This window comes from Mustela erminea, chromosome 9 (assembly GCF_009829155.1).
Source record: "Mustela erminea isolate mMusErm1 chromosome 9, mMusErm1.Pri, whole genome shotgun sequence".
NCBI lineage: Eukaryota > Metazoa > Chordata > Mammalia > Carnivora > Mustelidae > Mustela > Mustela erminea.
In genome coordinates, this window is record NC_045622.1 from 58,551,685 (window position 1) to 58,567,942 (window position 16,258).

General features: G+C 39.7%; 1 protein-coding gene and 1 pseudogene across 1 annotated transcript; both read right to left on the bottom strand.

The window, feature by feature from the left end:
• Window positions 1–227: 227 nt before the first annotated feature.
• Window positions 228–1,187, bottom strand: LOC116599754 (olfactory receptor 51G1). Its single transcript, XM_032359732.1, has one exon. It carries the CDS (start codon window positions 1,185–1,187, stop codon window positions 228–230), a length of 960 nt encoding a protein of 319 aa, XP_032215623.1.
• A 13,144-nt stretch (window positions 1,188–14,331) lies between these two features.
• On the bottom strand, window positions 14,332–15,280 carry LOC116600284 (annotated as a pseudogene).
• Between the last annotated feature and the right edge of the window lie 978 nt (window positions 15,281–16,258).

Consider the following 16,258-nt stretch of genomic DNA (forward strand, 5'->3'; position numbering starts at 1 on the left):
TCGGTGGAGAACCACTTGTTGGAAGACTGATGAAATTTTCCAGGAAGACTGGTGAAATTTTCCAGGGGGTTACTGTTGACTTTCTGAAAAGCAGCTGAGGAACAAGCTGGAATCACCAGGAAGTTTCTAGAAGCTGCTTGAGGAGGTAATCTGCTATTGATTCACTGGAAACTAAAAATATCAATAGACTTGATGCCCTGAACTCCCTGCCTTCATCTTAACCCATCTTATCGAAAACCCCTAAAGGCTTTTACAAATTCAAACTTCTTAGCAATGCGGATGCGGATTTGCTTGGTCTTGATACTATAAACAATGGGGTTCATGAGAGGTGGTACCAGTAGATACACATAAGACATGAGGAGGTGTACAATACGGGGCAGATGTTCACCAAAGCGGTGCACAAGAGACAAGCCAATCATGGGAATGTAGAAGAGCAGCACAGCACAGATGTGGGAGACACAAGTGTTGAGGGCTCGAAGTCGCTCCTGGCGGGAGGCAATGCTTAGCACAGTGCGGAGGATGAGGGCATAGGAGAGGAAGATGAGCAGTGAATCCACGCCCACAGTGCAGGCCACAACAAAGAGCCCATATATGTGATTGACAATGATGCTAGAGCAGGCCAGCTTCATGATCTCTAGGTGCAGACAGTAGGCATGGGCCAGCACATGGGAGCGGCAGTACTGGAAGCGTTTAAGGAGGAATGGCAGGGGCAGGATGAGGAGGGAACTTCTAAGCACTGAGCTCAGCCCCATCTTGACAATACGTGCGGGTGTCAAGACTGTGGAGTAGCGCAGTGGGTTGCAGATGGCCACATAGCGGTCAATGGACATGGACAGTAGAACTGAAGACTCTACCAGAGACAAGGTATGGATGAAGAAGAGCTGAGTGAAGCAGGCGGGGATGCCAATCTCTCTGGCATCAAACCAGAAGATGCCCAACACGGTGGGCAGTGTAGATAGACAAAGGCCCAAGTCTGTCAGGGCCAGCATGGCCAAGAAATAGTACATAGGTTCATGGAGGGTGACATCAGTACGGATGACGTGGAGGATGGTAAGGTTTCCTACAATAACTGTCAAGTAGATGAAGCAGAAGGGAATAGAGATCCAGCCATGGAGATCTTCCAGTCCTTGAAAGCCTGTGAGGAAGAAAGTGGCTTTTTGGAGGCTGCTATTATAAGAGATTGTCATGGCTTTACAATCTTGGATTCACCAACCTCCAGTCAAGAATGGGATTTCTGGAGAGTAATAGAACTGAATTCTCACTCACCAAAGTGTCCTGGGACCAGTGAGAGAGAAAGCGTCTGCAGATGAAATGAGAAAGAACTGGGGGACTTGATCTATTAGCATTTTTTGGAGGGTCTCGGATGGGGACTTATGTAGTGTATAGATGCCCTAGGATTTAGCCTTATGGTGGTATGTCTGCCCATGTTGGACTCTCAGTGGTTTAATGAGGTCACCTCAGATGGCACCTTTTTCATATGCTCCTCCCTGAGAAAAATGAGAAAAATCCAGTTTAATCAACTAAAGAATTCAGAATCTGTATCATATATACAGGGAATTAGTACTATACATGATTTTGCATAATTGTGTACTAGGATCAAGTGCCTATCATATGTCTTTAAATGTATTTTTAATTTGGCTGGGGATTGTGCTTTATTCCACAATGTTTAGTCTGCAGGGGAATGCAGAGGAAGCATTGAGTAAATGGTCACTGAACTCTTTGAGCTTATAACTTGTGGCCACAGTGATGCCTTTCCTGAATCTGCATAAAATCCTTCAGTGACTAAGGATGAAAAATGTGTTGCACAAATCTGAAGTCTGTACTGAGAAATGTCTGAGAATAAACAGGATCTTCAGAAAACAAATAATTCTAGGAAAGGTTACACTGGGGCTTTGTTTTGGAAGATATCACAAGAGTTGTGAGTTTCCAACATCAGGGCTGTTAAGCTGGTGTTAGATGTAGAGATGAGGGTGCAGAGGAGGTATGCATCAGATCTGAAACAGAAATAATAAAAAGAAACCTAAAATGGTCAAGATAGCCTCTAATTTTAGCTTATAACCAGGAAACTAAATCTTAAGGCTCTCCGAGTAAGCTGTGCATTTGGGGGTTGGATCAATATGGCACACAGGTATAGGTCTGTCTTTATAATACCTGAACTGGGTTTTATTTAACTTCTGCCTTCAGAACTTTTATTCAATTACATTTATTGCAAGCCATACTATAATGGGGTGTATGCATATTAATACAGTGTCACTAGTATAATGTTTATCATATGCATAAAAAAGCTTAAAATAGCTGAAAGAGACAAAGAATGGACAATCAGGGAAACAAAACGAAATAATAGTGTATTTTATCACCAAAGTCATGTCACCACTGTCCTATTAAAAAAAGGTAGAGAAGGATGAAAATTTCTAAAAAAGCATTGCACTTAGAATGGTGAGGTTATCATTAATTGTTAGAGAATATGTTGATAGATTGGAGAAAGATTATAAGGGCTGAAATTATCAATGAGTGGGGAGGAGTAAGTAAAAAGTGTATATTGTTAGTAGTTTTCTTCTAAGAGAAAATCTTAGAGGATAAGTGAAGATACCAGGATATTTTAAGGAGGAGAGATGGGGAGTTCAGGGTACTCTTTCAAAAGACTTCCTTTGTAAAGGGACATGGAAGAGTGAGGAAAAAGACAGAAGAAAAGTCTGTAGCCAGCTTTTGCCATTCATGTGTTAATCAAAACAAGTAAGAATAAAATAATAATGCAGTAATTAATAGAATAATAAAACCCCTCTTATGTTGTGATTCCAGAGTTAGAAAAGGGAAAGAGAATGAAGGAGAGAGGTGGAGGCGGGAGGGAGAGGAGCTGTGAAGGAAAAGGGACTATCACAGCATTTGCAGAATAGGCTTGGACAGCACAGGCAACAATGCAGTCTCGATCTGAAATCAAGACATAAAATGGCCAACAGAACTTTTAAAAAGGAATGATAAGAAAGAAGGGGAAAAGGGGAGATGCAAACAAGAGTTTAAAGATATGTGTAGCTTTTCAGCCACCAGACTCACAGTGAAGCTTGTTTCCATCCATCTTACAGGGAGCCATTTCAAAGTTTGTGAAAGAGAAGCAACATTTAGAGGTGATCTGTTGCACTCCTCTACCTCCAGACGGGGAAGGATCATTCTGCTGCTTAGTGAGAAGTTGCATCCATCATCTCTCTCACTCTGCTATTACCTTGACTTCCAAATATATTATGTGCATATTATATTTTGGGGGTGGTATGAGGCAAGTTTGCCAGATTTGGGAGGGGGAGAAAGAAAGATCAAAATAAGCCATACCTACCACCAAAGAGATGGAATTGCTGTAAGACTGACTAGAGACTTGCAACCCTAATACAGATTTGGGATCTAATAAATCCTACTGAATAAATACATAAGTGAATGGTTAGAAAAAAGAGATGAGATGCAGTAGGGATTAAACCATAATTTTTAGTGCAGTGACTACATTTTCTTCTCCAAGGCACTCACCTCCAGATTAACAGATCAGAGAAGTATTGGCTTGTTACTCCAGGAGACTCTATCATACATCCTTGAGCACCCCTTCAACTCCCGTTTATTGGGGTTACAGGAATGTCATTCTAATGTCTATGGCAGAAAAGAGGAGATATGGGTTGAGCAGCGATTTCAAGGACAGTCTGATTTCCTCTGACTGTCCTCAAGTAACTTCACACAAAGGTATTCAAGATTATCAGTATCTGTGTTGGTGACCATCTTCAGATTCTTCCTGCAATATACACAGGCACTACCAACAACTGAAGAGAACAATCAGAACACAGGATGAGTGCTCACACAGCTACAAGAATATTCTCTGCTTAAAATACAGGGTCTTTTTGAAGAGCTCAAGCAGCTTCTCCCTTGTGGACCTCTGCTGAGGCTGAGAATTCCCTGATGAATTCTCAGGATGCTTAGCTGAGGATGGAGGCTGTGGGAGACTAAGAAACTTCAACCCTGTATGTGGGCAAGGGATAACTTCAAGGTGTTAAGATGCTTCTAGTTCTAGATTTCATTTTCTGAAACCAGGTAAGAAAGATTTAGCTAAACTTGGTGTGCAGTATTTCAAGAGCAAGAGTGTTTTAATTCAGATTCAGATAAAAGATAAAGCTGGTTCCAACCTAATCTCTGCTACTTACTACACTTTCTAACCATGTGACCATGCAACCTAGGAAAAATTAACCTCCCAGAAAAATGATTTCCTTATATTCTAAGAAGGGAATCTCTTCCCTCTTCTTTTTATTCAGGCCCTGGTTCCATCAGGCATGTTTTAGAGCCATCTGCTAATGTAATTTGGTTTGAGTTTAGGGAGAAGAAAGGCCCACTTTGGCCTTCAGGCATGAACTATTAGTTTCTTAATTACTTTTGGCCATTCCCTGTATTTCTGCTCCATACGTGTGTGGCTTGGGTCCTAATTCAGAAACTTGTACTACAAATACCAGTTTAATACTTTAAAATAGTTCATCAACCCATTTTAACTACCAACATGTATATCAAGAGTTCTTACAGAATTGATTTTAACATTGGAGGGAACACCTGGGCAGAATAGCTAAACTTAATTGATTCTCAGTAAACACAATTATTAAAATACTTAGTGGTGAAAAAATAATGAATACTGTTTTTCTGAAAATAAATAAATTAATTTATAAAAAAAAATTAGTAGTGAGTGTGATTCTAATTTGCCAACAGTAGGCCTAATTTACACTTACTGTTTTTGCTTCCCAACTGCAAGGGTCCCTCAGAACTAATGTATTACTTAAAATATAAACCATGGGAAATTTTACTAATTACCAAGCACGTTTAGATACAGCCTTAAGAAAAACACATACTGGCAACAGGTCTCTGCGGGAGAGGACGGTATATATGGCCTTGAAGCTGAGCAGCGGGGGATGCCAGGCCCACTCAGGGCAGATTGCTGCCTAGTCACCTGCTTCATTTTGCCGTTATCTCCCCCCCCCCCCCAACCCGAGAGTGCCTGTGGCTAGTTAGAAAAGTCCTTTGCATGTGCTTGTTCAACTATAAACTTTATACTGCTTGTTTAGACATATTTTGCCTTCCTTCTTGTTTATCTACAAGGCATATGACTAATGTTTGGCCTTCTTTGACTCTTCTGTTGATCACCATTTCTATCTAATAAAAGTCTTTTCTACTGTTGTCCCCTGCTCCCTTTCTCTTGCAGCTGACTTGTTTGTGCCTCATTCTTCTCCCATGCCCTGACAGAAAGCAGCACTCAACCAGTTTGGAATCTGCCCAATATTTTTCATTTTATCACAAAGCATGATAAGTAATTCAATTTTTTTACCTCTGCAGGTACAGAATCTAATTCCATTTTCACAAAATAACTTCTTTATTATTTCCCCCCATTAAATCTTTTTTTTTTCCACCGTAACAGTATTCATGTTTTTGCACCATACCCAGTGCTCCATGCAATCTGTGCTCTCCCTAATACCCACCACCTGGTTCCCCAAACCTCCCACCCCTTGCCCCTTCAAAGCCCTCATATTGTTTTTCAGAGTCCATAGTCTCTCATGCTTCACCTCCCCTCCCAATTTCCCTCAACTCCCTTCTCCTCTCATTCTCCCCTTGTCCTCCATGCTATTGTTATGCTCCACAAATAAGTGAAACCATATGATAATTGACTCTCTCTGCTTGACTTATTTCACTCAGCATAATCTCTTCCAGCCCCGTCCATGTTGCTACAAAAGTTGCTTATTTATCCTTTCCGATGGAGGCATAATACTCCATAGTGTATATGGACCACATCTTCCTTATCCATTCATCCTTTGGAGGAATCTTGGTTCTTTCCACAGTTTGGCGACCGTGGCCATTGCTGCTGTAAACATTGGGGGTACAGATGGCTCTTCTTTTCACGACATCTGTATCTTTGGGGTAAATACCCAGTAGTGCAATTTCAGGGTCATAGGGAAATTCTATTTTTAATTTCTTGAGGAATCTCCACACTGTTCTCCAAAGAGGCTGCACCAACTTGTATTCCCACCAACAGTGGAAGAGGGTTCCCCTTTCTCCACATCCCCTCTAACACATGTTGTTTCCTGTCTTGCTAATTTTGGCTATTCTAACTGGTGTAAGGTGGTATCTCAATGTGGTTTTAATTTGAATCTCCCTGATGTCTAGTGATGATGAACATTTTTTCATGTGTCTGATAGCCATTTGTATGTCTTCATTGGAGAAGTGTCTGTTCATATCGTCTGCCCATTTTTTGATATAATTGTCTGTTTTGTGTGTGTTGAGTTTGAGGAGTTCTTTATAGATCCTGGATATCAACCTTTTTTTCTGTACTGTCATTTGCAAATATCTTCTCCCATTCTGTGGGTTGCCCCTTTGTTTTGTTGACTATTTCCTTTGCTGTGCAGAAGCTTTTGATTTTGATGAAGTCCCAAAAGTTTATTTTTGCATTTGTTTCCTTTGCCTTTGGAGACATATCTTGAAAGAAGTTGCTGTGGCTGATATCGAAGAGATCACTGCCTATGTTCTCCTCTAGGATTCTGATGGATTCCTGTCTCACATTGAGGTCTTTTATCCATTTTGAATTTATCTTTGTGTACGGTGTAAGATTCCATGCTCTTGGATCAGAAGAATAAACATTGTTAAAATGTCTATACTGCCTAGAGCAATCTATCCTTTTAATGCCATTCTGATCAAAATTCCACCGGTATTTTTCAAAAATGTGGAGCAAATAATCCAAAAATTTGTATGGAATCAGAAGAGACCCTGAATCGCTAAGGAAAGGTTGAAAAACAAAAATAATACAGGGGGTACAGCTTTACTACAAAGCTATGATCACCAAGACACCATGGTACTGGCATAAAAACAGACACATAGACCAGTAGAACAGGGTAGAGAGCCCAGATATGGACTATCAACTCTATGGGCAAATAATTTTCAACAAAACAGGAAAAAATATACAGTGGAAAAAAGACAGTCTCTTCAATAAATGGTGCTGGGAAAACTGGGCAGCTATATGTAGAAGAATGAAACTTGACCATTCTCTTACACTGTACACAAAGATAAACTCAAAATGGATAAAAGACCTCAATGTGAGACAGGAATCCATCAGAATCCTAGAGGAGAGCATAGGCAGTAATCTCTTCGATATCAGCCACAGGAACTTCTTTCAAGGTATGTCTCCAAAGGCAAAGGAAACAAAAGCAAAAATAAACTTTTGGGACTTCATCAAAATCAAAAGCTTCTGCACAGCAAAGGAAACAGTCAAGAAAACAAAGAGGCAACCCACGGAATGGGAGAAGACATTTGCAAATGACAGTACAGAAAAAAAGGTTGATATCCAAGATCTATAAAGAACTCGTCTAACTCAACACATACAAAACAGATAATCATATCATAAAATGGGCAGAAGATATGAACAGACACTTCTCCAATGAAGACATACAAATGGCTATCAGAGACATGAAAAAATGTTCATCATCACTAGACATCAGGGAGATTCAAATTAAAACCACATTGAGATACCACCTTACACCAGTTAGAATGGCTAAAATTAACAATACAGGAAGCAACATGTGTTGGAGAGGATGTGGAGAAAGGGGAACCCTCTTACACTGTTGGTGGGAATGCAAACTGGTGCAGCCACTTTGGAGAACAGTGTGGAGATTCCTCAAGAAATTAAAACTAGAGCTTCCCTATGACCCTGAAATTGCACTACTGGGTATTTACCCCAAAGATACAGATGGAGTGAAAAGAGGGGCCACCTGTAGTTCAATGTTCATAGCAGCAATGGCCACAGTCACCAAACTGTGGAAAGAACCAAGATGGTCTTTATGAGATGAATGGATAAGGAAGATTTGGTCCATATACCCTATGGAGTATTATGTCTCCATCAGAAAGGATGAATATCCAATTTCTGTATCAAAATGGACAGGACTGAAAGAGATCATGCTAAGTGAAATAAGTCAAGCAAAGAGAGTCAATTATCATATGGTTTCACTTATTTGTGGAGCATAAGAAATAGCATGGAGGACAAGGGGAGAATGAGAGGAGAAGGGAGTTGAGGGAAATTGGAAGGGGAGGTGAAGCATGAGAGACTATGGACTCTGAAAAACAATCTGAGGGCTTTGAAGGGGTAAGGGTTGGGAGTTGGTGGAACCAGGTGGTGGGTATTAGAGAGGGCACAGATTACATGGAGCACTGAGTGTGCTGCGAAAACAATGAATACTGTTACGCTGAAAATAAATAAATAAATAAATAAATAAATAAATAAATAAATAGATTTTTAAAAAATCAGTGCTTTCAGTTTTGAATATGTTGTATATGAAATGACTGTGGGAAACCCACCTAAAGCTTTCCGTGGATCTTCAGTGTTTACAAAGTTGTGAATTTCCAGGCAAAAATCTCCAGAACATTTCAGAGTTATCACTGTATACATGCCATTTTAATCCAATAGTTTGGGTGAACCACCCTCAGAGAGTACATTTACAAGGGAAAACCAATGAAGGCGAACTCCACAGAAGTTATCGGAAAGGACTATATACTCTAAGGCAAGATGAGGCTAGACAGCTTTGCAGAAAACATTAAAGCCAGGAGAGATGGTGTTATGACTGGGTATTACATGAACAACAGTATTGAATTGCTTAAGTGGTTACGTTCTTTAAGGATTAAAAATTTCAAATGCTTATATTCTGTGGAAAACCCAAAGACTCCACCCATAAACTTCTAGAACTCATGCAGGAATTCAGTAAAGTGGCTGGATATAAAATCAATGCACAGAAATCATTGTGTTACACGAATGACATAGAAGAAAGAGAAATTAAGGGGTAGATCCCATTTACAATTGTACCCCAAACCAAAGATACCTAGGAATAAATATAACCAAGGAGGGAAAGGATCTGTACTCAGAGAACTGTAGAATAGTCATTAAAGAAATTGAGGGAGACCACAAAGAAATGGGAAAATGTTCCATGCTCATGGATTGAAAGAACAAATCTTGTTCAAATGCCTATGCTACCTAGATAAATCTACACATTCAATGCAATCCCTAAAAAACACCATCAACTTTTCTGTAAGACTGGAATGTTGAAAAAAAAACCACAAACAATTCTGGTGGCATCACACACAATTCTAGACTTCAAGCTCTATTATTAAGCTGTTATCATCAGGACAGTATGGTACTGACACAAAAAACAGACACTTAGATCAACTTAACAGAATAGAGAACCTAGAAGTGGACTCTTAACTCTATGGCCAACTAATCTTTGACAAAGCAGGAAAGACTATCCAATGGGAAAAAGACAGTCCCTTCAACAATTGTTGTTGGGGAAATTGGACAGCCACAGGCAGAAGAATGAAACTGGACCATTTCTTTACACCACACAGAAAAATAGACTCAAAATGGATGAAAGACCTCAGTGTGAGACAGGAATCCATCAAAATCCTTGAGGAGAACACAGGCAGCAACCTCTTTGACCTCAGTTGCAGCAACTTCTTGCTAGACATGTCTCCAAAGGCAGGGGGAGCAAAAGTAAAAATGAACAATTGGGACTCCATCAAAACAAAAATCTTTTGCACAGCAAAGGAAATAGTCAACAAAACCAAGAGACAACCTACAGAATGAGAGAAGATATTTGCAAATGACAAATCAGTTAAAGGGCTAGTATCTAAAATCTATAAAGAACTTTTCAAACTCAACACCCAAAGAATAAATAATTCAATCAAGAAATGGGCAGAAGACATGAACAGGCATTTCTGCAAAGAAGACATCCAAATGGACAACAGACACATAAAAATATGCTCAACATCACTAGGAGAAATACAAATAAAAACCACAATGAGATACCACCTCATACCAGTCAGAATGGCTAAAATTAGCAAGTTAGAAATGACAGATGTTGATGAGTATGTGGAGAAAGGGGAACCTTCCTGCATTGTTGGTGGGAAGACAAGCTGGTGCAGTCACTCTGGAAAACAGTATGGACATTCCTCAAAAAGCTGAAAGTAGAGCTACCCTATGACCCAGCAATGGCACTACTGGGTATTTATCCTGAAGATACAAATGTAGTCATCCGAAGGGGCACCTGTACCCCCATGTTTATAGCAGCAGTTTCCACAATAGCCAAACTATTGAAAGAGCCAAGATGTCCATTGACAGATGAATGGATAAAGAAGATGTGGTATATATTTACAATTGAATATTATGCAGTTATCAAAAAATGAAATCTTGCCATTTGCAATGATGTGGATGGAACTGGAGGGTATTATGCTAAGCAAAATAAGTCAAGCAGAGAAAGACAGTTATATTGTCTCACTGATATGTGGAATTTAAGGAACAAGGCAGAGGATCAATGGGGAAGAGAGGAAAAAATGAAATAAGACAAAACCAGAGAGGGAGACAAACCATAAGAATCTTTTAATCTTAGGAAAGAAACTGAGCGTTGCTGGAGGGGTGGAGGATGGGGTAACTGGCTGATGGACATTGGGGAGGTATGTGTTGTAATGAACACTGATTGCCAGTCTGTCTTATTCTCTATGCTATTCCCATCCTCTTAGAGAATGTTTGGAACAACATAGTTGCCCAATAGATATTTCTTGAATAGATATTTAAAATGTCCAAATATTTTATATTTGTTAATAAAAAGAAGTGAATGAGGGATGAGTTTTTTTTTTGTTTTTTGTATTTTGTTTGTTTGTTTTCTTATATATCAAATTTATCTTCTTTGACATACAACATCCTCCAGAGTTCAAATGGGAATAATGAAATGAGGCTTTAGGATAGAAAAGTCTGGTATCCCATTTGGGAGGAATGAGGCTGAAATGGACCTGCTCACGCCATCTTTTGGTCAGCAGTGGAATTTTGGTGATGGTACCAGGCTCACTGTAAACATTTAATCTTTCATTTCTGTAAGTAGTTTTTTGTAGAGATCCTGGTAGGGGTTTATAATAGTGAGTCCCTGTGCTATACTTTTATGGAAGTTATATTCCAAATAGAGAAACCGATGATAAAATAAGTAATTTAAATAATTACACATTGTGTTTAAAGAGGGAGGAAATAAAATATTGTGGTGTATGAAAGAAAATTACAGGGAGCAAGACCTGGTTGAGCTATATAAATTAAGAAACACCTCGCTGATAAGAAGGGTATTAGTTGAGATTTAAAAGGATGTGGAGAGGAACATAGAATGTTCTAGAAAATAACAACATGGGGATGTGGGAAGATTTAAAGCAAAGCTTTAGGCAGATAAGAAGTGGATATATTTGGAAGAATGCTAGAAGCGCTGAAGCAAAGGAAAAAGGTAACATTTGGTATGGTAATAATACCTCCATGGGTATGTTGAGAAAATAGAATATACTACTCAGAATTAATAGGAAATGACTTATCTTTTTTCAAGGTTTATTTATTTGTCAGAGAGAGAGAGAAAGAGCAGTGAGCACAAGCAGGGAGAGCAGTAGACAGGGGGGGAGGAGAAGCAGGCTCCCCACTGAGAAGGGAGCCCAGTGTGGGCTTGATCCCAGGACCCTGGGATCATGACCTGAGCAGAAGACAGCTGCCTTACCAACTGAGCCACCCAGAGGCCCTGAGGAAATGACCTGCTTATCTTACATGCACCAGTAGGGCTCAATCTGAAAAACTAGACTGAGTGAAAGACACCAGACTCAATGTATTACTTATTCCTTCATTTATAAATGTGCTAGTGAGACAAAAGTCAATCTATAGTGAAAGATGTCAGAGCAGGGTTTGCCTGGTTGGGATGGAGAGGGGGATGATTGACTCCAGGGAGGCAAGAGAACCTTTTATGAAGTGAAGGCAATGTCCTATGTCTTAATCAGGCTGGTAGCTACAGAGGCACGCATGTGTCAGAACTCTTCAGAATGTGTGTGAAAATACTTACATTTTAAAAAAAATATTTTATTTATTTATTTGACAGACAGAGATCCCAAGTAGGCAGAGAGGCAGGCAGAGAGAGAGGGGAGGAAGCAGGCTCCCCGCTGAGCAGAGAGCCTGAAGCTGGGCTGGATTCCAGGGCCCTGAGATCATGACCTGAGCCAAAGGTAGAGGCTCTAACCCACTGAGCCACCCAGGCACCCCAAAACTATTTACATTTTATTGTCACCAATTAAACAGCAACAAAGCTGATTTTAAAAAAGAAAAAGAGGGACTTATAATCATTAACTGATTTGCTGATAACAGATCACTTCCCCTTTAAGTCTCTAATATTTGGGAATCCTGAAAATGTTCCTTCAGAATACCCATTCATTTCTGGGGAAACTTTTAGGCTCCTTTAGCTATTTCTGCTGGGAGACACAAACATGTTCCCAATTCTTCTTCAAGCATCATCTTCTGACGTTGCTTTTAGTAACATTAGAGCCCAATTTCTAGAACCTTCTTCACTATTAGCATTGAGAGGAGAGTGGTGAAGGAGAATGAATACACAAATGCAATAATTGTGATGGATGATTTTACCATGTTTGTGGTGATGCTACCATGTGTATCGGCATATGCCCAAACTCATCAAAATGAATATGTTAAATATATGCACCTTTTTGTATAAGCACACCAAAATAAAGTTGGAAAAGTCAGAAAAAAATGTGGTTTTCTAAAACAGCTTAACATTTTACTTTTTTAAAATTCATTTTTAATGTTTTTATTAACATATAATGTATTATTAGGCCGAGGGGCACAGGTCTGTGAATCGCCAGGAACATTTTACTTTTGAAAAGGAAATTAAATATTAACAAATACTCAAACTTCTAATGACTTTCTCACTACCTTTAACCACACAATATACCTATGTTCAGAAGAGAATCTCCTTTTCCATTTGTTTGCCAAAACTTCTTCACTCTGCAATCCATTGTCATCAGGGAATAGGTAATTTCTTGAAGGAGAGAACAACAGTCAGCATACCAAATGCTCCCTGTTACCAGTCTCAAAACGTGATTCTGGTAGCAATTTTCATGCAGATGTTCAAGCTTTTCTGGAACTAGCTGTATTCTGGAGTCTTTCATCTTCTTAGGTTTCCTACTCCATTCCCCTAGGCTTTGGCACTGAATTAACCTTTTCTGTACACTTCTGTTCTTGTCTGAGTTACTTTTTTCTCATATTAAAATGACATGTTCAATCAAGGGTAATTTTTACAAATATGTGAAAGTGCAAAAAAGAAAACGAAAATACCATAAATCTCACTACTCTCAGTTGCTATTGTTGGCATTTAGAGGTATTCCAAATCTTTTTTTATGCATATGCATTTCTGTTTAGAATTGACTTCTGCCCCATGGGCAAATGCGATTTTTTTTGTTCTTTAATATTATATCTGATCATTTTCCACATCCTTACACGGTCTTTGCAAATACATTATTTAAATAATACATGATATTTAATCATTTTTCATATAGATTAATATATGTATTTTCTTGGTTTTGTTTTTATAAATAGTGAATCTATTCCCATAAATTATATTTTTTATAAGACTTTCAAAGATGGGAAAAATACATGTACTTTTTAACTGTTTTGGTGAAAAATTCTATCTGCTTTTAACAAAGCATAGGAACTTAGACTTCTCCTGGCAGGGTAAAAAATCATTTTCTCCAGGTGGTCTGTGGAAGATTGCATTCTGTACAAATCTTCACTGATTTGAATGGTGGACATATTTTTTTCTGTTTTATAGTGAAGATTAATCAACTTGGTATTTATGATCAATCACATCTCTCAGAGGGCTCATGTTCTGGGCATTTTGAAAATTGTTTCTTTTGTTCTAGAGGGTTGCTAACCTCTGGGCCTTTTGTTCACAGAGATGAGTTTTTTTTATTATTACATTCGGTTAGCCAGCATATAGTTCATTGTAATTTGTTGTAATGTTCAACGTTGTAATAGTCTCATATAAAGCCCAGTGTTCATCCCAGCAGGTACTGTCCTTAAAACTCATCACCTGGTTACCCCATTCTCCCACCTACCTCCCCTTTAATCCCTCAGTTAATTTTCTGGAGTCCAGAATCTTTCATGGTTTGTCTCCCTCTGATTTCTTCCCATTCAGTTTTCCCTCTCTTGCCCTGTGGTCCTCTACTCCATTCCTTATGTTCCATATATGAGTGAACCCATATGATAATTGTGTTTCTTTGCTTGATTTATTTCATGTAGCACTATCCCCTCCGGATCCATCCATGTCAGTGCAAATGGTTGCCGTTAATCCTTTTTGATGGCTGAGGAATATTATATTTTATATATGTGCCAAATCTTTATCCATTTGTCTCATAGAGATGACTTTTTGCTAATATGCGATGATCCCAGATCAGTGGGGCAGTGGAGTTGGTTGTGATGTCATGACTCTTGGCTCAGGGATCTTTCCCACAACATCCTTGAATAACCCTGTCCCTGATCTGCTTGGTTCTAACTCCATAGATGATGGGGTTGAGCATGGGAGGTACCAGGAGGTAGAGATTAGCGAACATGACATGTACCACTCGGGGCACATGATGTCCAAAGCGGTGGGTGAGGAAGGAAGGTAAAGAGGGCTGGGATATAAAGAGCCAAGATGACACAGATATGGGAAGCACACGTGCCAAAAGCCTTGAGTCGGGCCTCCTCAGAGGGCAACTTCAGAACAGTTCTCAGAATCATCACATAGGATATACTAATGACAATTATGTCAAAGACAGCCACAGAGAAGGCCACAAAGAGCCCATATGCACGGTTGACTCTAGTATCTGCACACACCAGCTTTAGCACAGCCATGTGCTCACAGTATGACTGGGGAATGACATGGTTGGTACAAAAGGGCATCCTGGACACCATGAAGCAGAAGGGACTCACCCACAGCAACCCTCTCATCATCACAGCTGCCCCCAGTTTTCCCACCACAGCTGGGGTCAGGACAGTAGAGTGGTGCAGTGGGAAGCAGATAGCCACATAACGGTCCAAGGCCATAGCCATGAGCAACCCAGACTCCACAGAAGAGAAGGCATGGATGAAGAACACCTGGATGAGGCAGGCATGGTATTCAATCTCATGAGCATGAAACCAGAGTATAGCCAGCATTTTAGGTTGGGTGGAAGAGGACAGGGCCAGGTCAGTGACAGCCAGCATGGCTAGGAACAGGTACATGGGCTCATGCAGCGTGTGGTCAGTTCGGACTATATGAAGAACAATGATATTGCCAACTACAGCCACAAGATACATGGCACAGAGGGGGAAGGCAATCCAAAACTGGTAATTCTCAAGTCCTGGGATCCCAAGTAGGATGAAGGACACAGGATGCAAAGAGTTGTTCCCTGAGGCCAGCATCACGGGATGGTTAGTTTGTTCTCCTTTGTGAAGGTAATCTACTTTCTGTAGGTGATAAGAATCAAGAAGTAATTATTAATATTTTAAATATTTTGAAAGTTTCAACTGAATCATAGGGCAGTAGGGCTTAATGGTAAACTGGAAGAATTTCAGCTGTTTTAATAAAAAATTTTTGCAACATAAAGTGATGCTTCTCTTTATTCCTCATTCATGTTTATGTCATTCAAAATGGGATCAAAACATATGGTTTCACTTATTTGTGGAGCATAACAAATAACATGGACGACATGGGGAGATGGAGAGAAGAAGGGAGTTGAGGGAAATTGGAAGGGGAGGTGAACCATGAGAGACTATGGGCTCTGAAAAACAACCTGAGGGTCTTGAAGGGGCTGGGGTGGGAGGTTGGGGGAACAAGGTGGTGGGTATTAGGGAGGGCACAGATTGCATGGAGCACTGGATGTGGTGCAAAAACAATGAATACTGTTACACTGAAAAGAAATTAAAAAAAAAAAAAAGCAAAAAACCATACTAACTGCAAGTGTGATTTTTGTCAAAGAATCACATTTTCCTTGAAAGTAGAGTCTGCTAGGAGAAACTGTCCTGACAAATAACGTAGGTTGTAGTCCTTCTTGCCCTTCTATTCTTCAGAATTAACTGACTTGTTTAGCTTTTCCCATATGTTCTTTTCAAGCTTTTGTTTAAGCCACTTAGGCACATTTTCAGGGTAGAAAGACAGATTGGAAAACATTTTGGCTTAAAGGCTGATAGTGATGTTGAATTAGATTTGAGTCTAGGAGTTACTCGGAGAATCTGGACAGTTGACTGCCGATTGTATACCTGTAATTAATTCTATTATCTATGGCGTATGTCCTCCTAGATTAGGGGCCAGCAAACTCATTTCTGGAAAGGTCAGATTATACATATTTTAGGTTTTATGTGCTGTACAGTCTGTGTTGCAACTAGTCAGTTTAGCACCTG

What these genes read in the sequence shown, in the direction of transcription:
- LOC116599754 (XM_032359732.1), bottom strand. Translation starts at nt 1,187, where the DNA reads ATGACAATCTCTTATAATAGCAGCCTCCAAAAAGCCACTTTCTTCCTC.